The sequence below is a fragment of the Myxocyprinus asiaticus genome, chromosome 3 (assembly GCF_019703515.2).
Source record: "Myxocyprinus asiaticus isolate MX2 ecotype Aquarium Trade chromosome 3, UBuf_Myxa_2, whole genome shotgun sequence".
NCBI classification, from domain to species: Eukaryota; Metazoa; Chordata; class Actinopteri; order Cypriniformes; family Catostomidae; genus Myxocyprinus; species Myxocyprinus asiaticus.
The window spans coordinates 53,656,423-53,684,256 of NC_059346.1; the positions used below are offsets into that span (position 1 = coordinate 53,656,423).

The 27,834-nt window shown below is 38.8% G+C and overlaps 1 protein-coding gene across 1 annotated transcript; it reads right to left on the reverse strand.

Moving 5' to 3' along the window:
• Positions 1 to 15,758: 15,758 nt before the first annotated feature.
• On the reverse strand, positions 15,759 to 18,563 carry LOC127430765 (frizzled-9). The gene has a single exon (XM_051680804.1). The coding sequence runs from the start codon at positions 17,995 to 17,997 to the stop codon at positions 16,252 to 16,254; it is 1,746 nt and encodes a 581-aa protein (XP_051536764.1). The 5' UTR covers positions 17,998 to 18,563; the 3' UTR covers positions 15,759 to 16,251.
• Positions 18,564 to 27,834: the final 9,271 nt, after the last annotated feature.

Here is a 27,834-nt window from a genome sequence, read left to right on the forward strand (position 1 = left end):
TCCCTCCCCTGCCCACCATTTGGCAAATCGGACCACTCTTCCATTCTGCTTCTGCCCGCTTACAGGCAGAAACTGAAACAGGAAGCACCCGCCCTCAGAACGATCCAGTGCTGGTCGGACCATTCAGATTCTATGCTACAAGACTGTTTTGATCACACAGACTGGGAGATGTTCCGGTCCACCTCTGATGACGACATCGAGATCTACGCTGATAGCATAACGTGTTTCATCAGGAAGTGCACAGAAGATGTTGTACCGACCAAAACAATATGGATCTACCCTAACCAGAAGCCATGGGTTAATAGCAATGTTCGCGCGGCACTTAATTCGTGGACCTCTGCTTTTAATTCTGGGATCGCGGAGGAGCATAAACAAGCAGCCAAACGGCAGTACAGGGACAAGATTGAAGGACAGTTCAACACCACCGACTCTAGAAGCATGTGGCAGGGAATTAATATCATCACGGACTTCAAAGGGAATTAAAAACTCCGTTGTGAACTGCTGCCTCTCTCCCGGATGAGCTAAATACTTTTTATGCTCGTTTCGAGGGAAATAACACCACCCACGCGGAGAGTGCTCTCGCAGTCGAAGCTACAGAGGTTAGTTTACTCTCCGTCTTTGTAGCGGATGTAACCTTCCGACGGGTGAATATCTGTAAAGCCACGGGTCCAGATAGCATTCCGGGCTGCATCATCAGAGCATGCGCGAACCAACTGGCTGGTGTTTTTACAGACATTTTCAACCTTTCCCTCTCTTTGTCTGTAGTCCCCACATGCTTTAAATGTCCACCATTGTGCCTGTACCAAAGCAATCCAAAATCACTTGCTTAAATGACTGGCATCCTGTTGCTCTGACCCCCATCATCAGCAAATGCTTTTAGAGACTAATCAGAGATTACATCTGCTCTGTGCTGCCCACCTCACTGGACTCAATGCAGTCTGCATACCGCAACAATCGCTCCACCGATGATGCCATTGCATCTACACTACACACTGCTCTCTCCCACCTGAAAAAAAGGAACACATATGTGAGAATACTGTTTGTAGACTACAGCTCAGCATTCAACACCAACCCTCCAAGCTTGATGAGAAACTCCGGGCTCTGGGCTTAAACAGCTCGCTGTGCAGCTGGATCCTGGACTTCCTGTCAAGCAGATGCCAGGTGGTTAGAATGGGCAGCAACATCTCCTCATCACTGACCCTCAACACTGGAGCCCCACAGGGCTGTGTTCTCAGCCCACTCCTGTATTCACTGTACACACATGACTGTGTGGCAACACATAGCTCCAATGCCATCATTAAGTTTGCTGATGATACGACGGTGGTAGGTCTGATCACTGACAATGATGAAACAGCCTACAGAGAGGAGGTGCACTGACACGCTGGTGTCAGGAGTACAACCTCTCCCTCAACGTCAGCAAGACCAAGGAACTTGTGGTGGACTTCAGGAGAAAAGACAGAGAACACAGCCCCATCACCATCAATGGAGCACCGGTGGAGAGAGTCAGCAGCTTCAAGTTCCTCGTGTCCACATCACTGAGGAACTCAAAAGATCTGTCCACACTGAGGCCATTGTGAAGAAGACTCACCAGCACCTATTCTTCCTGAGACGGCTGAGGAAGTTTGGAATGAACCACCACATCCTCACACGGTTCTACACCAGCACTGTAGAGAGCATCCTAACTGGCTGCATCACTGCCTGGTACGGCAACAGCACTGCCCTCAACCACAAAGCCCTGCAAAGGGTGGTGTAAACTGCCAGACACATCATCGGAGGTGAGCTTCCCTCCCTCCAGGACATATATACCAGGCGGTGTGTGAAAAAAGCTTGGAGGATCATCAGAGTCTCCAGCCACCCGAGCCATGGGCTGCTCTCACTGCTACCATCAGGCAGGCGGTATCGCAGCATCAGGACCCGCACCAGTCGACTTCACGACAGCTTCTTCCCCCAAGCAATCAGACTTTTGAACTCTTGATCTCTCACAATCAAAATACGTCAGCACTGCACTATATTAATCTTACACTGGACTGTCATAATTATATTCTCTCTTAACAACACACTGGCAACTGACTATCAACCGACAGCCTGAATGTCAGTACAGCACAATACAACCTACTGTATAATTTATATATACTATTTTTATTGTATACTGTGAATTCAGTATTGTGTGTATGTGTATTCTATATTGTGTGTATTGTATAATGTACATTGTATATTATTATTTGTATATTGTGTTGTGTGTAATTATGTGTATATTAGATATGTAAATTGTGTTGTGTAAATCTGATGTTTATTGTAAATTGGTATATGTTTCATCACTGTCATGACTGCTATGTTGCTCGGAACTGCACCCAAGCCTTTCACCCACTGTTGCACTTGTGTATATGGTTGAGTGACAATAAAGGGATTTGATTTTATTTGATTGAGATTCCACCCGACATAAAAAGCCTCGCCATCCATCTAAAAACCACCATGACCAGAGGCATAGTAAAACAAGAATAAATATTGGAGATGCCTTTGGAAGATGGAGACAGCTTAAAGCCCAGAAATCCTTTAAAACGGATGCTGAGTTGGCTAATTTGTGAGTCAACATTCTGGCAACCCGCATGAGCTTCAAGTCTGGGGCAGGGCAGACAACTCTCCAATATTTTGAATTTGGACTGCAATACTCATTTCAAATGCTTGTTGTCAATCTTACATATAGCACCTTTAAATATACTACAGTTCTGAGCGCGTCACTGCATCAGCATGCAGCAACTATTCTTTTTATTATTATTAATGCATTCATAACATTACTGCTGGAAAAGATGACTGTATCGATGTAAGAGAGAAAAGATTTCAGGGCTGGAGAAAAAATGCTGGTAGCCACGAAAGCACGGCACTGTCTACCCCGTTTAAACTGAATATTTACACCAGATGCACACATGCACACTAGAATCATTATAGGAATCCCTATGAAATATTCACAGAATTAGATATATTAATTCAAATGTGTAATTTTGTTATTTTAGTCAGTAGTCATTGAGTTGTAAGACAAGAGTAGGATACACTCACCGACCACTTTATTAGGAACACCTGTACACCTACTTATTCATGCAATTATTTAATCAGCCAATCATGTGGCAGCAGTGCAATGCATAAAATCATGCAGATATGGCTCAGGAGCTTCAGTTCATTTTCACATCAACCATCAGAATGGGGAAAAAATGTGATCTCAGTGATTTCGACCGTGGCATTATTGTTTTTGCCGGACGGGCTGTTTTGAGTATTTCTGTAACTGCTGATCTCCTGGGATTTTCACGCACAACAGTCTCTGGAGGTTACTCAGAATGGTGCCAAAAATAAAAAACATCCATCAAGTGGCAGTTCTGGAGATGGAAACACCTTGTTGATGAGAGAGGTCAACGGAGAATGGCCAGACTGGTTCGAGCTGACAGAAAGGCTACGGTAACTCAGATAACCGCTCTGTACAATTGTAGTGAGCAGAACAGCATCTCAGAATGCACAACATGTCAAACCTTGAGGCGGATGGGATACAACAGCAGAAGACCACGTCAGGTTCCACTGCTGTCAGCCAAGAACAGAAAACTGAGGCTGCAGTGGGCCTACCATCTGTGCACCTCAGCAGAAATTGAGATTCATCAGACCAAGCTATGTTTTTCCTGTATTTAACTGTCCAGTTTTGATGAGCATGTGAAGTTATGCTGCAAAGTGGACCAGACTTTATGCTTCAAGTCAAATGTCTGGCTATGTAAGACTACCGTGATAGTAATGCTATGGTATTCTTTGATAATTACGTGGTACATTGGAGTACCATGTAAATACCATGGTAAATGAACATAGTAATCATACAGTACCATGGTATACTGTAATAATATACCATAGTATTACCATCTGATTACCCTCACTCTTATCATAGTACTGCCACAGTAATTTTTTGTAAGGGAAATTAGTGACCGTGATATTGCTACTGTAAGTATGACGTGTTTCTGGATCAACATCCTTGTTGGTCATGGAATAACATTACATCCTATTTTAGGGGTTGGGTTAGGATTAGGTTTAGGACTGGGATTGGGGTTTAAACAAAATGTATATCAATTTATAATTTCACAATCACTGATTTTGGGGGTAGTTGATGGTTAGGTTTAAGGTTAGGGACAGTGTTAGGACAATGTTTCTTTGACAAGAACATTGTTAAATGAGCAAAAAAATCTGTTGATCCAGGAACACGTCCTACTTGGCAAAATCACAGTCACCAGGACACATAATCCACTATGTGAATGGCAGCCCATTAGGCAGTAGTAATGCATTGAACTTGACAATGGTAGAATCTTTTAAGGTGAAGGAATCTTGTGGTCCAAAATGTCCAAAAACTCCATCCAACAGGAGCAGGGACACCATAGTCTTTAGTAGACTCTCCATCTGAATACTGGATTCTAAGGTTTTATTGACACGGGTTTTAGTCCATTTGAATAGTCTTTGCAAATGTCTCCAAAGTCTAGACAGGTACGGAACGTGAGGTTTGTCCTATTTTGACATTCCATGATCACATCACAATCTTCTTTACACAATTGAGCTAAAGCAGCAAAATACTTGTCAAATTCCATAAAATTCAAGTTTTGTTGCTTTTAGTCCATGTCTATTAGCTTTAAGGTCATCTATATGCTTGTGTATTCCAAAAAGTGACAAAATAAACTTTTACCAGATGAACATTTAAAATTGACAGTCTTTCTTTTCTGTGAAAATCGATCAAATTATTGATAACTCATGATTTTTCTCAAAATTTTTCACAAATCAAATGCTCTTTAGAATGAGAATTCCCCCTCCCCCAATACCACCTGCAACGGACTGGCAATAGCAAGCAGCAAATCTTGGCTACTGGCTTGGTAAACAAAAGGATGAGCCCTCCATTATGTCCCGCTCCAAATTCCTTTTTCCATACATCAACAGAGGAAAGAAAATAACATTCATTAAACCATTTAATGGGGTCTTTCTTTCATCTGTAAGTTGTAATTCATCTATAAGAAGTTTTCCAGAAGGACGTAAATTGTATGCACATTTACCCAAAAAAAATTTTTTGAATGTGCATACAATTTATATTCCTCTTAATAAGAAATAATCTGCATAAATGTATATAAAATGTAGCAAACAAATGTAGTGTAAATGAAATGTCATATAAAAAGAAAGACAAAACTTTTTTTTCTCACCATAAAAGCATTTCCAATGGGAAAGGTAAATGTTTCTGTGAATCGCCAACTACTTTGCCCAAGGTAAAAACTGAACTCAGATCAGTTTCCACTATAAATATTCCTTTACTAAAAACTATAAATATTCCTTTATTAAAAATACAGTGGCAGAACCATAGTATATTAATGGTATCAACTGATATTACTATGGTACCATGGTACTGAATGATACTATATTAATATACTATGATATTTTGATGGTGCTCAAAGGTATTTATATAGTACTTTAAGGAGAAATAATACATACAGATGACATTACATTCAAATGAAATGACATTTATGTATAACATGATGTTACTTCAAAGCTTTAAAAGGAATATTCCAGGTTCAGTACATGTAAAGCCACTTCTATTAAAATGAATGGGAGAAACTGGAACGCCCAACGGTCAACAGAAGTAGAAAGAAAGTCCCACCTTGCAGGTAAAAGAGCTAGTCATCTTTTAGATACAGACATCGCCTGTTTCAAGAACGCACATGCGCATTAATTATACAAACTGGGAAGACTGAGTTTTTTAGCATAGTCTGAGGTAAAGAAGCACAATGTATGATACCAGTGTTGTAAGATTTTACTGCTGATTTGAAATAGGCTCTTTGATCGTAATCTTGACCAACCTTTTTGTAGATTTCAGTCTTTCCCCATTCAAGTAGATAGGAGCTTTACTTGTATGCCGCTTGTTTACATAGAAAAAAAGGTGCCTGGGAGCATTCCAAAGATGGATGCCAGTGGACTGACTTGCTAGAAAGACTTTGGTAAAGCTCAATCAAATGCATTTGTGGCATAATGTTGATTACCACAAAAATCCCTTCTTTTCTTTAAAAAAAAAAAGAAGCAAAAATCGAGGTCATAGTGAGACTGTAACGTTGCTGGCAATGGCAATGATGAAGACGATGATGATGATGAAGTGTAGAGAACCCAAGTGCAGTTTATTTACAAAGTGAGAACCATACCCCTGACTACAAAACAAAACATGAACATGGACATGGACATGGACATGGACATGGACATGGACATGGACATGGACATGGACTAGACTTGACTCTGGCTTGACTTGACTACAAAGTTACATTCAATACCTGACCATGGACAATGGCAAACACGAGGGCTTAAATATAAGACATGTGAGAACAAGACAAACAAGTTAACCAATGAAAAAACAGAACTCTAACAAGATAATTAAACAATAAACCAATGAAAACATGACACATGAACATGGAGGGAAAACATGAAATCACATGACAAGGGAAACAGGAACTAAACATTTCAAAATAAAAGACATGAATCAACAAAATACACATGACATATCCCCCCCACTAAGGGGTGGCTCCCGACGCCCCAACACATAAACAAAACACGTAAAACATGACATAAATTCAAAGTTCTGTAGGGAGCTGGGGGAGGGGTGTCTTGAGGTGTGGGGTGTGGCATGGCAAGAAAGGGCAAGGGGCATGGGACCAGGGCAGAGTCCGTAAGGGGTGGAGCCATGAGAGGCTCGAGGGGTGGAGCCATGGAAGGTGGAGCCGTGAGAGGCTCGAGGGGCGGAGCCATGGAACTTGGTGCCCGGAGAGTAGCCGAAGACTTGAAGGGCCAGGGTGGAGCCGATGGCAGGGAGGACCAAGGCGGTGCTGGAGGCTCGGAGGAGCAAGGCAGAGCTGGGAGATCGGAAGACTGAGGTGGAGCCGGTGGGACTGAGGACTAAGGTGGAGCCGTAGGGAAGGAGGTCCCCAGTGGAGCTGACAGACCGGAGGGACGAGGCGCAGCCAGAGGATCGGCAAGCCAAAGTGGAGCCAGGTGACCGACAGACCAAGGAGGAGCCGGAGGGACGAGGGACCCCGGCAAAGCCAACAGGTTGAAGGAACGCAGTGGAGCCGAGGGATCACAGAGCTGAGGCAATGTTGAGGGACCGACAGGCCAAGGCGAAGTCCAGGGCTCGGAGGGTCCAGGTGGGGCCGGCGGGCCGAAAGTTCCCCTTGCCTGCTCAGGAGAACTAAGGGTGGGTATAAGGGTGGGAACCATCTCCAGGTCCAACTGCTCAGGTGTGGCTGTGACGTGGCATGGAGCAGGCTGAGGCGCTGCTGTGACGTGGAACTCTGGCTCGGCGGCGGCCATGTCGTGGAACGCTGGCTCGGCGTCCGCCTCCCCCACAGTGAAAGTGGAACCAATGATCTGTAGGGCGAGGTCAATATATTGAGCCAGGCTGAGGGAACTGCGACTGCCAGACATCAAGGAGGAGATCAGCTCACTTAACCCCACCCTAAAAATGTCCTTGAGGGCGACCACATTAAAATCCACCTGGCTGGCCAGAACGCAAAAGTCCTCTATGTAATCCTCCAGGGGACGATTCCCCTGACGTAGGCGTATGAGCCAAACTGCTGGGTTCATTAGATGGTCAAGTATTCTGTAATGTTGCTGGCAATGGCAATGATGAAGACGATGACGATGACGAAGTGTAGAGAACCCAAGTGCAGTTTATTTACAAAGTGAGAACCAATAACCCTGACTACAAAACATGGGCATGGGCATGGACATGGACATGGACATGGACATGGACATGGACATGGACATGGACATGGACATGGACTATGGCTTGACTTGACTACAAAGTTACATTCAATACCTGACCATGGACAATGGCAAACACGAGGGCTTAAATACAAGACATGGGAGAACAAGACAAACAAGTTAACCAATGAAAAAACAGAACTCTAACAAGATAATTAAACAATAAACCAATGAAAACATGACACATGAACATGGAGGGAAAACATGAAATCACATGACAAGGGAAACAGGAACTAAACATTTCAAAATAAAATAATTGAATCAACAAAATACATTTGACAGAGACACTTACAATGGAAGTGAATGGGGCCAATTTTTGGAGGGTTTAAAGGTAAAAATTTGAAGCTTATAATTTTCTAAAACCACTTGCATTCATTCTTATTTAAGAAATTGTGTATTATTTATGCTGGAAAGTTGTTTTTACGGTTGTTCTAGGGTTTACGCGATTACGTCGTCATGGCAACGTAGTTGTAAAACTGGATATAACTTTACACAGAAAAGGTTAGTAACGATTGTATCACACTAAAATCATGTTAACACACATATTGTTTACGTCTTGTGTCTTTACTTTTGAAACAGTGAGTATTTGATTTATTACAGATTGTCCCCATTCACTTCCATTGTAAGTGCCTCACTGTTACCCTGATTTTTGCTTTTTTTTTTTTAAAGAAAAGGAGAAACGAGCCAAACTAGAAATTTTTATAGTAATCAACATAATGCCACAAATGCTGCTGATTGACCTTAAAGGTGCATTCAGTAATTTGGAGCTTATTTAAAATGTTTGACACATTAACAAATGAATTGTGTTTTTGTGACGAGTGATCTGAATGGTGTAAATTCACATGACATGAAGACTGTACTCATATTTTTCTATAAAAAGTGTTTTTATGGTGCAGGTCACCCCCTTCAATTTGTTTCGCCATGTTGAAATGACATGGTCCACTGTGTTTCACGAAACGTCGAAGAAGCGAATCCTCATGCTAACTGGCTGCCGCCGATGTAGATACGTTTGGCTATGCTTAGCGCAGTGTTGTTTGGTGATGCGAAGAGCAAAAAAAAAAAATACAATGGAACATACTTATTATCGTGCAAGAGGAGATTCAGTAGCTGTGCTGCCGAAGAAGTGAAAAAGATCTGAAGCAAAAAGTCAGAAAGACAGACAAAGGCAAAAAACTAGAGTAAACATCGGTACAGCACGCATAAAGTGGAAAGATTTGATGATGGAGAAAATCTTGAGTAGCGATGCCGATGTTGCTTCTTTTTTGTTGGACGGGTAAGAAATTATTAATTGTTTAGGCCACTTTCTAAACTAGTATCAGTGGAATTTACAGAAAACTCATGTTTCCCTCGAACTTTTTAAAATTACATGTGTAGTCCATGTTTTTTTTTTTTGTTTTTTGTTTTTTTTTTTTTTTTTTTTTTTTTTTAGTAACGGACAGTTTTCAGTTGTGTTTAGAAATGCAACCAGAAAGCAGCTTGTAATTTTCTTGTCTTTGTTATCACAGCTATAGTAAGTGGGGGCCCATCTATGAAACGGCACAAGTTTTCATTCAATTAGTGCAAAGTAGCTTGGCACAGCGATTGTTGTGGATTCTGTGTAAACCATGACTTTGGTTGCTTGGAAACAAAGCAAGTTCACCAAATACAGTATTCATGTATATGATAAATTTGATCAGCAAAAACAATTCTAATCTTTCCTTTACCATGACATTCGTATCGCTAGATAATTGAGGTTTATTTTACACTAAGCAGTTCTCTAATAAAGGTAATAACTGTCTTTAGAAATAACGTGAAGCACAGACAGTCTCCAAAGATTATTGATATAAGGGACAATAATAATCTGTCCTTAACTGTAGAAGTTTGTTCGTTTGAATTCTGATGTTTGTTTTAGGCAAAGCAATTATATTATAGTAGGAAAAAATTACTTTAAAAATGACCGCAAACACCGACATTTTCCAGATGCAAATGATATTCCAGAGATGGCGGGGGCAGCAGAGATGATCATGCTGATCCACGTCGATAGATAGCAATACAGTGTCTAACACCACTGTCGTATCAGTACTTAAAGTACATGAAGAAGAGCAGTGCTAATGCTAGCTAGAGAACTACTGAATGCCCCTTTAACTTGTATTAAACCTGGAATATTCCTTTAACACTGAGAGGGGGGGGGGGCACAGATATTGCTAACTAATGCACTAAAAGGTCATTAAAAATTTCTATTCATCGTTTTGCAGGATAACAGTGGAAAATTGAATTACAGTAGGCTGCCATTGAAGCCAAGAGAACACAATTTCACAATTCTATTGAGTGCCACAAAAATGACCACTTTTAATAACCAATTGCCTCTTCCTGAACTAGTGAGGCAAAAAAACTGACCAAGTCACCGTTTGCATGTTCAGTCTTCATGCGTTCATCTTGTGCCAGGTTTCCGCCAACTGGCCCTGGGAGTTCCAGGGAAACCATTTTAAAGTGCCAACGTGCCTAGTTCATTACTCTTAAGGGGGGTAACCATTAGCATATGTCCCAGCTGGTGGTTTTGTGCTTTATTAGACTAGTACATCTCGTCTTTCTAATCACAACAGCGCTGACACAACTGCCAGGGGACTTTTGTTTATGAGGTTTTGCAGTAAACAGAGATCCATATAAAAACCAAGTAATGCTAATGTTACTAATTGGGCACTTTTCCTTTCCCATGAGTTTGCTTTCATTTGCAAGAGTGTACACTATACATTGTCAGACTCAAACTGATAAACACTGCTATAGTTATTTGTCTGTCCAAAGGTTTTTACATGTTTTTCACTGACACCAATTTGTCTGAGAAACTTAACTGTAACTTGTGACTTGAAATGTATGTACCAAATTACCTAAACCATGGGGTTGCTTTCATTTGCAAGAGTACACACTATACATTGTCAGCCTTTTTGGCTCCAAGGCCCCCCATTGTTCAAGACCATATTTGAAGCCCCCATCCACCTGGAAACTTTAGTATCAATATATTAAGAGAATTCATCACCATTCATTTTGTGATTCTAGAAGATTCAAGTTAGTTAGTTAGTTCAGTAAGATCATTTCATTATAATTTCATATATTTAAATAATTTTGCATCATCTTGAGGCCCCCTAGTTGAGAACCACTGGCCTAAACCATGTCTGAAATGTTTGTTTGTTTGTTTGTTTGTTTGTTTGTTTGTTTTTTGGAAGTCAATACATTATTTTCTTTATTCACTGTTGCACTATAAAAAATAAATGTTGTTTGTTCGAGAATCCTGACCAACCAATGGTTTGAGTTTGGGATGGGATTATCTGTTTGCCCAACCAGTACAGGAATCCTGTTTGAAAAACAGTCATTCTTTTTGTAATACTGTGTGGTGACACTAGTGGTACAGAAATTATACACTTTACCTTTAAACCAGCATTCAGTTTGTTATGGTCAATATGGAGAGTACTGCCATTCAAATCTCTACACTTGCACAGCATGTTTAACTTCTCAATCAGTGGACTGTATCCTATCAACTATTTGCAGACAAGTAACAGTAATTCAGTTTAGGCCTTTGTTTGAGTGACTGCTTTTATTTCATACTCATTTTGGGTTACAGGCTATAGCAGTCCACCATAAATTCATTTTTACAAAAGATTTACCATTGCAAGGTGATTATCATTGCTCTCCATTGTGAATGTCCCAGGACAGCATAGGGAAAACATTGCAATGTGTGCAACCATAAGCCAAGATGGCATCATTCATTGTCACCCTTGGACCCTACAACTGCCCATTGCATTCCCAGACATATTGCATAACATTCTCATGCCATCAGACCACAGGTATGACCCAAAGTAGCTGTCATTTGTCTCAATAATGTTAGTTGGAAGGGATATAACCATCAACCATCATCTCTTATTACAATATGGAGGCTATCCAGGGATGACTACACCACTCTTTGTGATACTTGCTACTTTGTTTAGTTAGGCTTAACAGGGCTGCTTCTAGCTATAAGCGGTATAAGCAGCCACTTAGGGCCTCTGAGCCACCAGGGGGCTCCGCAAAACAAGGTTGTTTTTTAATTAATAATTTTTTTTGACAATGATAATCAGTACATAGATTCAGAATTAATAATGTATAATTTTATTTTAACATGGTTGGCAGTGATTGGATGATGCTGCCCATAACTTTGAATCAGAATTAATAATGCTAATTTCTGATGTAATGTCTGTAACGTCTCAAAAACATGAATAACCAGTACTCCTGGAAAAATAATAAACAATTTGATAAAAAAAAAAAAAAAATTTTAACTTTCTATAGCTTGGTATTATTTAACATTTCACAACTTAGTACCATTGTCCACATTTGTGGACATACATTTTTAGGAAAACTATTCACTCTAGAAATATATTTATTTTATTTTATTTTGCATGTTTATTAGGTGCTACCAGTTACTAATCAAAAAGAGAAATGCAAAATGCACACAGCAGTCACGCTCGGGTCTCAGGAGGTTAAGGGAGATCAGTTGTGACAATTTCATCATACTATGATTTGGGACACTTTAATTCTAATCTTGGATACTATTTAGGGCGCATAGGGACGCACCAAATGTCACCTACATGTTAAGCAATGCATACCTTTCTCTGTGTAAGAGCCAGATAAAAACATGTCACCCATTAACAGACTGGCAAATACTAAAACACACACAACGGTTTTAAGTTCAATGTCAACTGTTTATCAAAAACAAATAGAGAGTCTGAGCATGTTTTTAAGTGAAAGTGAGAGCCGTTGGGCAGGTGGGACGCTGCTGTGTGGATAACACTCGAGGCTCAAAATGAGACTCAAGCATTTTGGTGAAAAGTCCTTCTGGTGACAACAGCTTCTCAATGGTCTTTTACCGTAGCCTCATTTCCACATCAAACGATGAGGAAAGGGATACTACCCATGGGGTACAGAGTAATGAGCACCACTGCTTTCTTCTCGCTCTCCGATCCTCTGGCTTCTTTAAAGAAGAGGGAAAGTCCCTGATGCTTTAATGATCCTCCCTTAACCAGACAAACTTGCAGACAGTTACAATGCTGTTCTATCTTGTCCATTTTCAAGCTCACTTACAAGCCCATTAACATTCACTTGATAATGGACTCAAATGGCAAAAGGGGTTTCTTTGACTGTGCTTTGCCTAAAATAGAACTGAAAACCTTAAACATCAAGGTGTACAATGGAGCCTTTATGCTCCGGGTTTTGATGAGCAAAATAATGAATCCTGTTGCTGTATAAACGGAAAGTTTTTTTCCACACAAATGCAGCATTGTCGGACAACTACTTCACCAAAGAACAGTTGATTTTGGCAGAATCTACATAACAAATATGCCCTTTGTGTGGTTGTAAGAAATCGTTCCATTTGGGGCCTGACTGGGCACAGAAAACATCATATTAGTTAGGGCTAGTTGTCACATTTTTTCAGGGTAATTTATTTTTTGACTGTCAATTTCTGTAAAGGCACATCCTTGATAGCACATGTGGATGCAGATGTCTATTTGATATGTGTGTTTACATCTGAAAGACTTTTTTTTTTTTTACCATGTTTGCTCATCTCCAATAAGATGGATGTCAATAAGTATGTTTTTGATGTCAATAAGACTTCAGTTGATGTCTTTGAGATGTTTATGATTTAGATGTTTGAAAATCTGATCATTTTAAGATGTTTAGCAGATGTTACTTAGATTGTGATGCTTTCCAGATGAAACGATCTAAAACGGACATCTCGGAGATGTAAGTGTGCTATCTGTGATACCTTTGAAGTCTTGGATCCAAGAACAACAATTTCTATTGCAACTGCTCAGGAAAAAAAAAAAAAAAACTGTTAATATAAGACATATTGACTTTTTGTGACAAAATGCCTAAATGTGAGCATTTTCTCAAAATATATGAGGTAAGTTTTAATAATGAGAACCTGCAAACTGATTTTATTTTTCTTTTAGCATACAAAAATGTATAATGTAAACAAATATTTAAAAATATTAATATTTTTTATATTATTCATTTTCAATAATAATATTTTAAATGTTTTTTAATTGAAGTGTATAGTAAAAAAAATTTAAAATATACTGTGTGTGTGTATATATATATATAATTACATCATATAAAACACATTTGACTACTTGCCTCTATGTAAATGTCACAACCTGCCTCAACCTGAAATTTATGAAGAAGAAAAAACTTTGTTCGAAACAGACAGTTCAACCTTTATGTTAAAATATACCTTAATTTATTTGTTGACCTTTGCCTTAATGTATGCGAGTGTGGTTTTATTGTTTTCACTTGTTTGCCCAACAGCTATTACAAAAATATGATGATATTGTAATTTAAGTTTTGAAACCAACATACAGGGAAAACAAACGTGTATGCAATTAAGCAATCTGACTATATTTACGAGATAAAGCCCTCGTGAGAACTTTCCCATTTAACAACTAGTCTCAGTTCCACCTATAACTCCATGATGATACAGAATGTAAACATAAAAACAATATAATTGGGAAACACTAACATCAATATTTTTTTTTTCTTTTTTTTTTTTCTCCCCTTTACTCCCCAATCTGGAATGCCCAATTCCCAATGCGCTCTAAGTCCTCGTGGTGGCGTAGTGACTCGCCTCAATCCGGGTGACGGAGGATGAATCTCAGTTGCCTCCGTGTCTGAGACCATCAATCTGCTCATCATCTCACATAGCTTGTTGAGCACATTACCGTGGAGACAGCGCGTGTGGAGGCTTCATGCTATTCTCCGTTGCATCCACGCACAACTCACCACACGCCCCACCGAGAGCGAGAACCGCATTATAGAGACCATGAGGAGGTTACCCCATGTGACTCTACCCTCCCTAGCAACCGGGCCAATTTGGTTGCTTAGGAGACCTGGCTGGAGTCACTCAGCATGCCCTGGATTCAAACTCACGACTCCAGGGGTGACAGTCAGCATCAATACTCGCTGAGCTACCCAGGCCCCCCACTAACATCTATTTTAACAAAATGTTTAAAGACTACATAACAGTGATTATTTGAATAGTGACTGAACTGTTGTATGTAGATTACAACATCAGCCACTGTAAGAAATCACCACAATTAAGCATTATACCTATGTTAATCTTTCATTTTTTTATAATAAAAGCTCAGCCAATTGAGTAATGTCTCAATAGAATTTAATAGGAGCTACATTTATCTTCCACTACATTAATATTTCATAATGTCTTTAGTCTGCTGGCTGATGTAGCCTTTTCTGTTTGTGTCTCAAGACTCTAGTGTTTATGCATGCTACTGCACTGTAAATTTAGCAGCTGAAAACAGCCATGTATTAATTAAACTGATTTACTGACGACAACATGTGGTTAATGCACTGTGAATTTCCGAAATGTACATTACGTGGTTTATGTTGTTTGTTTTGAGATGCATTTTTAATGTGAATGCATTACATTTTTGTGCTATTTGGATTAGGAAATCAAAGAATTTCAGGAAGAATTAATGTAAGTGCTTTTATAAAATTATAAGCTTCACATTTCTGCCTTTAAACCCTCAAAACATTGGCTCCATTCACTTCCCTTGTAAGTGCCTCATTCCAAACCTCGATGTTAACCTTTTTTTTTTTTTTTTTAAAGGAGAGACCAGTCAAAATAATTTTTGTGGTAATTAATATTATGCCACAAAAGCTGTCGACTGAGCTTAAATTGTATTAAACCTGGAATATTCCTTTGAGGAAAAAAAAAAACTTCCAGTCCTATTTCTAATATTATACTCAAAATAAATTGAATTGAATCAAATGAAGGACTGCACTGGATGTTTGCAAAACATACATATAACTTCTTTCATTATTTTATGTTAAAGAGAGAACTTCGCTGTATTTCTTACTATGTCAAAATCCATTCCAGTTAGAAGTGAGAACAAATAATAATTCAGAAAGAGTTCAAGAACTAAACCCACTGCTGCAAGACATCATTTTATGTACATTTGTATCCTTCACAAATGTGTTACAAATTACAAATCTGTGGCATTAAAAAACTAAACAACGAGGAAAAAGCTCCTTTGTAATAAATGTTTTATTGCTCCTCTTTTGAGAAAAATATAATATACTGGCAAATTATTTTAAACTTCTCTCTTGTAACATATGTCCTTATATACAGTATAGCACATACAGTAAAAATCTATACAACCAGAAATACTTAAATATTCACAATAAATAAACTGTTCTGCAAAGCAGCAGAACACACCAATACATGTTTGCTGGTTCAGCTATATTCATCCCATGCAACAAACCTTTCTTTTATTGAAGTGACCTCTGCTGTGTGTTTTCTATTTGGGGGAAAGTTTTAAAATGCCACCACTGTCAGTTTAACCATGATCTGTTGTCCAACATGAGCATCTCAACAGTCTTTAAGTCTTTGCATGGAAGCTGCTCTAAGGTCAGCAGCCTTTAGACTCAAACATGTGTCAGACTGTCTGTATACACATCTGTTTTGTTCATGTGAAGTGTCACAGCTGGTGCTTTGTAATGGCAGTGGGAGCTACTGCAGCTGACACTGGAGCAGGGCTTGCGGCTTGTACTCCCATCCAACCTCCTATTACACAAGCCTTGCCAAGTTTGCAGCGTCTTTGAGCTCCATACCCAAACTCCACTGGTGATGCCCACCACCAATGACATGAAAATTTTTAGCATGAAAACAGCTACTGTAGGCACTGAGGAGTCCAGTGAGCAGTCCTCACTTCTTCGACCAGGAAAAGAAGTGCACTTGTTTTCCAAAGCTTGGAACTTCCAGTATTCCATGTTGAGTCTTTCATAGAAATAGCATATGATGACAACTGTAGCAGGCACGGTGTATAGTATGGAGAAGACTCCAATCTTAACCATGAGTTTCTCTAGCTTTTCTGTGTTGGTGCCGCCAGTTTTCATGATCTTGCGGATATGGAACAGTGCCACAAAGCCAGTTAGGATAAAAGACGTCCCAACAATGAGATAACAGGAAAGAGGGATCAATACAAAGCCAGTGAGGGCATTAGTGTCCATACTACCCACATAACACAGTCCCGTCAACTCATCCCCAGCCACCTTCCTCATAGTAAGGATGACTATGGTCTTAACAGCAGGTATACCCCAAGCGGCCATATGGAAGTAGCTACTGTGTGCCTCAATAGCCTCATGACCCCATTTCCTTCCAGCTGCCAGAAACCAAGTAAGGGTGAGAATGACCCACCAGATAGAGCTGGCCATGCCAAAATAGTAGAGGATTAGGAAGACTATGGTGCAGCCTGTGCTCTCCAAACCCTCTTGGATTATGTATAGCTCTCCATTTTCACGATCGCAGGCAATATTCTCAGCTCCAGACACCGAACGAATGATGAAGGCCACCGAGTAGACGTTATAACACATGGAGAGGAAGATGATGGGGCGCTCGGGGTATTGGAAGCGTTGGGGGTCGAGGAGGAAGGTTAGAACGGTGAAAGCAGTGGAAACGAAGCAAAGCGTTGACCACACGACCATCCAAATAAATGCAAAGTCCTTATCCTGTCTAGACCAATAGACATCCACTGTAGGTGTGCAACGAGGCGCGCAGGTCTCGCTCTTATCCACGTACTGGAACTTCTCCGGGTTGTCACAGGACCTTGAGCTGCTTGAGGAACGTCCACTCCCAGTTGCGGGTTGCCTGGACCGTGGAGGAACCGGCAGCATGCCCTCCCCTTTCTTAGTCGCAGGCTGAGTGTCATTTTCAGGAGCTTCGATGCACAGCGCGTTAGGGTCGTTGTTGGTTGGCAGCTTTGAGCAATCCAGTGAATCTGGCCAGCCAAAACTGAATTGTTCCATGATAGGCGAACACCTCTGCCTTGCTTGTTCACACATAGGACGGCATGCTGGAATAGTGGTGGATACTTGATCAGCGCACATTGGTACATATAGAGAGCACAGGAAAAATCGCAAGTGCACATCACATCCATACTCTACCAGAGGAGCAAATTCATTCAGTTTAATACTAGCCTCCTCTTGGCTTTCATATTTCATAAAGTTGGGCATCCGTGTTAAGTTGTAGCCGATTCCCTGGCACATGGGAATGGTGATGGGTTCGCATTTTGCAGGTCGGCCCCGCTCAATATCATATGCTCCTATCTCCAGTGTAGATCCAGCTATTACAAGCTGGAAAAGTAAAATCACAATATTCATGCAATGGGACATTGTGATTAAGTCAAGAAAGCCTTAAAAATCATTAATGCATCCAGTTCCATGTAGGTTTTATCTTTCTTCTGCTGTTTTACCAGAAATTAAGCGTTTGATCACCCAAGTTGATCCATGGTGCATCGTACAGTAGTTTGCAATAGATGTTTTGAAGAAAAGTTTTTCATTTTGGGAATTTTTAATTGTCATGCCATAATATAAAAAACGTTTTATATTAAAACAAATCCATTGTGATTCAGTCTTCGAACATAAATAATAACAATAATAATAACAATAATAATAATAAACGTTTACGTGTTTGGCAGGTATATCTGAAAGATCGTAAGTTCGCAGAATTAATCGGTGCAGTCAATGCTGGATGTCAAAACCAAAACAACTCGTGCACCGGCGAGCATTCAAACTTTGAGACATTTTAAAACGTTTCGCGCAACTTTCAGTTCCCGTTCCACGAGAATGAACTTTTAGTAAGCACCAGGCGGGGTTGAAACTATCCATCTCCGAAAACGTCCGATGTTATAACTCTCCCCACGTGGAAACACTGCGCTGTACATTCAATCCTGGTTGTGTTCTTCTTAACGGGGCGTTGATCGGTGACTGACAGACAAGCTCCTCCTAACACTGCACCCTCCTCCACAAAACTATACAAATAAAGTCATGCCCTCTTCACAGGCTGGAGCAGAACGCCTGTACAACAAATATCCCGAGAAAGAACAGGCTCTGCTTGTTATATTGACTGATATGCTGAAATTACTTAGGCTACTATCTCTGCACGAAACAATGAATGCTGCACAAATACGGATAGTTGACATGACAGCAGTGCTGTATATATATATATATATATATATATATATATATATATATATATATATATATATATATATATATATATATATATATATATACACACACATATATCATTTTCAATCACCTTTTAGCAGTTCATACCTAGCCCTCTGGTAACAAATCCATTTTTAAAAATAAAGATATTCCAGATAGTCTCTCAATTAATATGAGGTCATAAAAAAACGATACTGAATTATAAAAGTGCAGTCCAAGAATAATAAAAAAAATGCTTTATCAAATAATTTGACATTAAGTAAATCATGCCACACTGCAGAACATTGTTGTCAACACTTGAAATGTTATGTCATCTACCCATTATTAATAGGCTATACATGCAGTTTTAATGATCTCATGTTAACTGAGAGTGGAATATTTGTACTTTTTAAATTGATGTCACATATCTATTTAAGTGAACTGCAAAGAGGTAATTACAAATATTGTAAAACTTAAAAGAAATGGCAACAATCCACTTCATCTACAGTAAAGATCCAGTAAAGAACGTAAAATCGTTGTTTTTACAAAGTAAACGGTTAATATCCATGTAATTGTTGGATAGCCAAATGGAATTAAGCAAAAATAATCACAGCAGAATTACTTTAGTCAATTCTAAAGTTTTGGTATAGTTTAAGGTCATAAAACCAAACATTGACTTGTAAAGAGCCACATTTATGCAACAAAGTTGTAACTGTTGTGATGGGAATGCAGGGAAAGCACCACCTGCTATACATGGCCCATCTCGCTTCCATTTTCATCGACTTTTTGTTTTTTTACCATTGTGATGAAGCTGTAATTTTCTGTGAAACAGTTATGCATGACTACGTTTAACGCTTTCTTCATTTACATTTACATAGTCAAATGAGGAACATAAAAAGCAATTAGTCATACAAAAACCAACTATATCTGCAGTATTAGGGATAGTTCACCCAAAAATGAAAATTCTCTCATCATTTACTGTGTATGACTTTCTTTCTTCTGCAGAACACAAACGAAGATTTTTAGAAGAATATTTCCGCTCTGTAGGTCCATACAATGCAAGTGAATGGTGACCAAATCTTTGAAGCTCCAAAAATCACAGAAAGGCAACATAAAATTACTCCATCAGACTCCAGTGGTTACATTTATGTAGAAAGCGATATAATAAGTGTGGGTGAGAAACAGATTAATATTTAAGTTCTTTTTCACTACAAATGTCCACATTTACTTTTACATTCTTCTTCTTCTGTTTTTTGGCAATTCGCATTCTTCATGCATATCACTACCTACTGGTTGGGGCTGGTCAAAGGTAGAGATTTAAAGAAGAAAATGACTTAATATATGTCTGTTTCTCACCAACACCTATTATGTCGCTTCAGAAGATATAGATTTATCCACTGGAGTCTTATGGATTAATTTTATGCTGCATTTATGTGATTTCTTGGAGCTTTAAAGTTCTGATCACCATTCACTTGCATTGTATTGACCTACAGAGCTGAGATATTTTTTAAAAAATATTCATTTTTGTTCTGCAGAAGAAAGAACGCCATACACATCTGGGATGGCATGAGGGTGAGTAAATTATGAGAGAGTTTTCATTTTTGAGTGAACTAAAATTGCGCTGCATCAACAAAAGTTTCATGTGTGTATAACATAAGTGTAAAGCAAGGTTAAGGAATCATATTATTCTTAAGTATTGTAGAACATTGTGTTTTAATGATTTTGAAAGGTGTATCAAAATAAACATTAAATATATATATACTGTTTTTCTATAGCAACGTAATAAAAAAACGTAAGACAAAAAAAAAATGGAATGACTTTAAAGGGACAGATTCACAAAACATTCTTGAGAATAAAATTCTTCTAACTACTATTTTCTAATGAAAGAACAAAGTTACGAATATTTTGTATTCCCGAAAAGACTTAAGAATTTTCATATCTTTACATTAATGTTCCCTCTGGGGATTATATAAAGGGGTTAATTAATGACTAATAATTAATTTACAAGGGCATTATAAATCACTGATTCGTGGTATTACAACATGCATAAAAAGGGTGACTTTCATGCTTTTGCCTGACAAATAGTGAGCCATTTTACCTCATATGTTATAAATGCTTAGTAACAATTATTCAATATTAGTAACCTATGAAAATGTACCTAATTGTAAATGGGATACTTGTTAAGCATTTAGTAAGTACCTATGCACATTAAGTTCCATTTGGTTTAATGATTATCACACTTTATTATATAATATATGCTGTAAATGAGCATGAAGACCTACTGTATAATAGTCTATTTTTGCTACATTGCGACATAAATCATAAATTAGGGCATTTTACATTTTTGATTAATGTAAGTATGAATAAGTCTATGTATTAAGCATTTCTAACATGTAAGTTGAAAATGCTTATTTGGCAATTATTGGATGAAAGTTGCCCTCTTTATGCATGTTGCTATAACTGCATATAAATGATTTTTAATGCATTTGTAAATGACTAATGAATGAATAATAATAACTAATGGACCCCTTTATAAATCTTTAACTAAATTTAACATTTGTTCTTTCTTTTTTGCAGTTAGGAACATAACCCTAAATTCTTAAAATGTATCCCAAGAACTTTAGTTTGTTTCTCAAGCAAATTTTCGTGATCCCCCCCAAAAAAACTCCATGTTTTCTTTTCTTTTGTGTGTGTGCAGTGACACCTTCCTAAACCAATCCTTCTATCTTCCTAAACACAATTCCACAGGTTCATCCTCCGGTCTATATGAGGCCCAGGAGGCTCTCTGCACCATTAGTGCCTGCTTATACGTTCCAGTCTGGGGCATAGGGCAGGGAAAGCACCACCTGCGATACCAGGCCCATCTCTCTTCCATTCTCATGCTAAACACAAGAGAAGAGTGCCTCTAGAGTCTTAGTGTGGCCATTTATTATCCCTAAGCTCAGCTCTCACCCGCCACTCAAGCGCACCAGACGTTCCCGCAGTACGGAGTATCGGTTCTCTGGGTTTCTCATACTCTGATGGGTCAATTTCCTGCTCATATAAATGAAATGGGATTCCTTTTGGCGGCAGGTTTTGTTTTGGCTGAGATCTGTTTAAGCGGCGCTTTCCACGTATTCTACCACAAGTCTGCCATGAAAGAGCCTATTCTTCATGCTCAGTGAATGGAGCAAAAATAAAAGAAGAGCGATCACATCTACAAGGGCAATCAGTCAAAGTTACAAATGTAGGCATTAAAGCTGAGAAGAGCTTTTCCATGAACCACAAACATGCTACTCAGCTGACTTACAGAAGCATCTTAGAAGCTTAATTAGGACAAATGATACAAGGATACCATAATCAAAGGGAAGGAAGAAAAATGTGAGCCAAACTATGAGGACTTCATAAGTAATAGGGACTGGCTTAAAATAGTTTAACAAAACAGTCATTAATCACTATTTAAATCAGTTTATGTGCAGCTCTGAGTTATCTGAAATCCGTTTTTTAAAAACCTTTTACAAATCTCAATCACATGTGGTTCGATATCTTATTTAAATCAGATTTTTGGAAATGCTTTTCAATCTGAATGGTCAAATTGGTCATTCAGTAGTGCACAGTGTCCAGTGTCAAACTTTTTCTCCATACAGTGAACTATGAGTTAATTGCTTAGTAGTTGATAGTGAATGAGTGAACAAGTGAACAATTTGCAACACAGTATTATGCATGAAAATGTAATTTTCAAAAAATCTGAAAAACAATTAGAAAAAAACATGATGTTTCTCTCATGCACTCATGAATGTGCAATGTACATCATGGTTTGTCACTGAAAAATGACTTAAATATCGGGTTGTTTATCATCAAATCCTATAGTATGCTTTCAGAAGACTTGGAATAGGATGCAGAAGTCGCATGGGCTCCTTTTATGATAGTTTTGGATCCTTTTTGAGCTTTAAAGTGAGTCACTACCAACTGCCATTGTAAAGAAAATATGGGATATATTTATCTTTGACCTTTTTTGTTCCACATGAGAGAGAAAGTCATACAGGTTTGAAATGACATGAGGGTGAGTAAAATAAGACAGAATTTTCATTTTTTGTGAAAACTATTCCCATAGAAAACCAAGAGAAACGTAGCTAATGGACACTGAAAGTTGTAAGACATATCAGCTAATTCATTACTAAAACTATATTCCAACCTGAATCAGAATGATCCCGACAGCAGTGATCTCACTCTGTTTGTGTATGAGTGCTGTATGATCATGAATATTCCTGATCTAACCATTAGCCTGAGGCAGGCAAGGCCTTATGTCTTCACGCGCCTCCGATTTTAGCACAGACTCTCTGGCAATCGCCGAGCCTAAAAGCCTCGTCCAAAGTATGAGCACAACACATGATGCCAAGGAAAGCGAATACTTTATGAAAAATAATAGCTGAGGTCTTTAAGCTCAATTTGCAGCACTAAAGTCTCAAGCAGCCACCCCATAAAAAATGGCATTAACAAAAAAAGGAGAAAAATGGACCCAAATAGAATATTCACACACACACTTGCCCTTGAGTGATGGAAAACAACACGACTGCCCAGCAGTCAATGGAGCATAGAGGCTTATGAAAGAGAGAGGAGATCAGCTCCTGAGCACATAGTCAAGATGCTTTACAGTCTATAAAGATATCATATTCCTTTGGCTAAATAACACTCCCCTTTAAACTGAAAGGGGATAGTTGCACATTTTAAGATTAAATATTCACACAGAACGTTTCAGTTTGGTGTACTTCAGTCATAACAGACTGAAGTACACAGAACGTTTCAGTTTGGTGTACTTCAGTCATAACAGACTGAAGTACACAGAACGTTTCAGTTTGGTGTACTTCAGTCATAACAGACTGATCTCACTATGAATTCAGCAACAGTAGGCCGAAAGTTCTTCAGCTGAAATTGGTCTGTGCTCACTGAAATTCGACGCACTGCCCCCAGTGGCCGAGGCTGGAAGTGTTGTTGAATGTATGGACATGTGTGAGTTCCACGTTTTCAGGTGAAATGTCCACAAAGTGGTGCCAAAAGAGAGTTGTAAAGAGAGTTGTTTTTAGTTGTAAATAATGTAGTACAGTCAACAGGAAAGCATATTTTATAAACTGTAAACCCTAACCCAAACCCTAAACCTAACCGTCAGTGTAATTTTATAGGGGAAAAATCAACCTCCAAATCATACTCATCATTGATTAAGTGAACGCGATTACTTCCTGAATTACTTCCTACATTGTGGGGTCTCATGTCTCAGAGGTTACTCACACAACACGATATGAGTAGCGCTACAGGAAAAGGTAAACACAGTTGAACTGAAGTAAAAATGTCTAATGAGAGATGACGCTTAACTCTGCAGTATGGGGTTGATGTCAGGGTACTAGAACTTTTGGTAAAATTTTTTTAGTTTAGTTTATTTAGGATAAAAGAACAATGTAAGAATACACAACAGAAAAGAGATGTGCAGGAAGGGTTAGAAACCCTTATGGGCTCATATGATTACCTTTTCAATAGCCACTTTTCCACTATCGGACCAGTGCAAGCCAGAGCTCTCAACTGGCCATTCGGGGCAAACAGCCTCAGACCTCGAGCCATGAGACCAAAATCGATCTGCGTTCCCACCATTGTGCCAATAGCCCCGCAGCATTGCCTTAAACCCACCCTTAACACGTCGCCCTGGTGCCAACATCACACACCCAACCCATTTCATAAGCAAGAGGGAAGCTCTAGCTGAGATATCATTTTACCTAATATATCGAGTTTATATCGTTTGTAAACATTAGCTAGCTAGCAAGATAGGTTAGCATTGACAACTCACTGTTGACTGTTACTGCCATGATGTCCCGAGTGGTCTCCACTAACAGCGGGACGATGTCCCAGCACACCATCCATTATCTCAAACCATGGAAATGTATTTATTTGGGCACTGCTTTGTCCATTGTGCGTTTTAACGGATTTTACTGTACCCGCAATTTTTTTTTTTTTCCCCGAACCTGTACTGTTGTGCACTGGATACACAACATGGCAAGTTTGGCAAAACTCCACCTTTGACATTGACCCCGCCTCAATCCCCAGTTGGCCTTGTCTGGCCCAAGACTAACTGGCGGGCCAAAGGTCATTGGTCGCTGGCCCCGCGAAAGCCCAGAGAAGGTGAGTGCCCAGAAGTGTCAGTGGGAACGCAACTGGCCCTGGCACGCAATAGCACGCCCTCATTTTGCCCGACAGTGGAAACGTGGCTAATGACATGCTTCTTTGTTCCTGTGTGATCAAGTTGATGGATAGATTGCTCGTTGTTAACTTTCGAAATGCAGACTGTCCTTGTAACGTGATCTCTGACATCTTTTTCCACCTAAATTGGACCCAATTCACCGAAGGTGCGCATCTGTTCAACTGTAGTTCCAGCTTCAGCCACTGGGGCAATTCAGATATTTAGAAAGCAGAGCTTATTTAGCTGACAAAAAAAAAAAAAAAAAAATCGTCCTTTTTTATGAATGATGGAATTAAACACACAAAAATGTTATGCTCTCAAGATTGTTGGAAAAAAAATTGTATGCTAAGACATTTTGAAGAACTCATATATAAAAACAGACTCTTACAGAAAGTTCTGTGGTGATATCAGGGTACTGTTGGTAATAACACTTTGATTGTACATTGAAATATACCATGGCACTGAATGATTACCATATTCCTATACTGTTTTTTTTGTTTGTTTGTTTTTTTGCATTACCATGGTACATGCCCAAAAACCATAGTATTCCATGATATCATGTATAAATAAATAAACATGTCAACATAGTACTTATTTTTAAGTGGATATGCTCCTTGTAAATAAAATGACCTTTAGCTGAAAAGTACAGATGATATATTTTGTGAGGATACTACAAATAGTATAGTGCAACTATTGCGATGTGGTAAATACTGCAATCTGTCAGAGCCACATCACTTTTTATTTTCTTGGAGTCAAATCTCTAAATATATATTACTGTAAGTTCTAAGGCAACTAAATATTTGACTGAATTAATCTTGTGTCCATTTAACCTTTCTGTTATGTTTAAAAATAATGACAACTGTGATGTTCGTGTCAAAAATGACCCATACAGAGATCAATAGATTTCAGTAGATTTACAGCACACTCATCTATTAATTATAAACATGAAAATTGGCATAGGCTTACCTACATGCTTTCGCACTTAACTCAGGCTTTTATAGAAGCATTTTAAATGGAAAGAGCGCCACTTATATGTCAGTTGTGACCCGAAAATAAAAGGTGGAGACAAAAAGTTTGACATGCCAAAAATCTAAACAAATACTAAAAACTTAAAAAAAAAAAAATTATATTCATTTGGTCAGTGTTGAGAATAACCCAAAGGCATTTTGACCAAATTTAAGATTAAGATTAGTTTTGCACTGTTTTTAACTCTTAAACGGGTCAAAAATGACCCAAACATAATAGGAGGGTTAAAGAAATTACAAGTTAAGCTCAATCTACAGCATTTGTGGCATAATGGTAATTACCACAAAAATTTATTTCGACTCGTTGCCCTTCATTTCTTAAAAAAAAAAAAAAAAAAAAAAAAAAGAAAAAATGTGGGTTACAGTGATGCACTTACTGTACAATGGAAGTGAATGGGGGCCAATACGTAAATGTTAAAATACTACATGTTAAAAGCCTCACTGTAACATCGATTTAATTTTTTGTGGTAATCAACAACCAACAAGAGATGCTTTTGACTGAGCTCAACTTGTATTGAACATGGAATATTCCTTTAAGGGTTTTAGGCAGCACAATTCTGCATTAATTACATAATGTCCTGAAATAAAACTCTCTTGTTTCCTTCTTTCTTTGTATTCTGAACATCCCCATTTTTAGCTATTTATCAACATCACCATAAACATCATCATGTGGAAAGTGCATTCAGAAACACAAAATTATTTTTTTTACTTAATCATATGCCATACCACAAGTGGGAAAAAACAATGCAGCTTTCTGATGATATAGAGAAGTGCAGGAAAAGGGACATGTTGTATCTAAACAGTAGAGGCACTGGCTAAATGGTGGTGAGAGTGGTGTAGTGTAGTGAGATTTGCAATGGGTATCTTTTACCAGTAGATTAAAATAAATTGGACAGCATAACACTCCATCTCATGCCAACCTCCCCCCTGCCTGGGGTTTCCAGCAAGTCACGGACACCTAACAAGTCCTATTAATATGGTGTGGAAGGCAACAGAAATCAAGGGTGTCATCTCACTGGCTTGAGTTCACAAGAGTGTGGTGGGGTATATGAAGACTGACAGTGACATACTGCCTGATACATGCCACAATCTTGTATTGGCTGACAGGACTATTTACTAGTCAGGGTCAGTGTGAAGTAGGTCAAGAGTGGGGTTAGGTGTCTGCAAGGAGGGAGCAATATTTCACCTTGATTGTGGGAATGTGGAATCATAATGCCTTAGTTTATTTGGTTTTTCTACCCATTTTTTAAGTCTCTAAAAAAAATAATAAAAAAAAAAAATAGAAATGTTTCACCACATTAAAATATCCTGAATATTAAACCTTTTCCTGGATGGTTTATGGATATCTTTATATAATAATGTGCATTAAAATACACTCACTGAGCACTTTTTTAGGAACGCTATGGTCCTAAAAAAGTGCCCGTCGTGGTCTTCTGCTGTTGTATCCCATCTGCATCAAGGTTTGACATGTTGTGCATTCTGAGATGCTATTCTGTTCACTACAATTGTACAGAGCGGTTATCTGAGTTACCATAGCCCTTCTGTCAGCTCGAACCAGTCTGGCAATTCTCCGTTGACCTCTCATCAACAAGGAGTTTCCATCCACAGAACTGCCCTTCACTGGATGTTTTTTTGTTTTTGACACCATTCTGAGTAAATTCTAGAGACTGTTGTGTGTGAAAATCCCAGGAGATCAGCAGTTACAGAAATACTCAAACCAACAATCATGCCACGGTCGAAATCACTGAGATCAAATTTTTTCCCCCATTCTGATGGTTGATATGAACATTA

What these genes read in the sequence shown, in the direction of transcription:
- LOC127430765 (XM_051680804.1), bottom strand. Translation starts at nt 17,997, where the DNA reads ATGTCCCATTGCATGAATATTGTGATTTTACTTTTCCAGCTTGTAATA.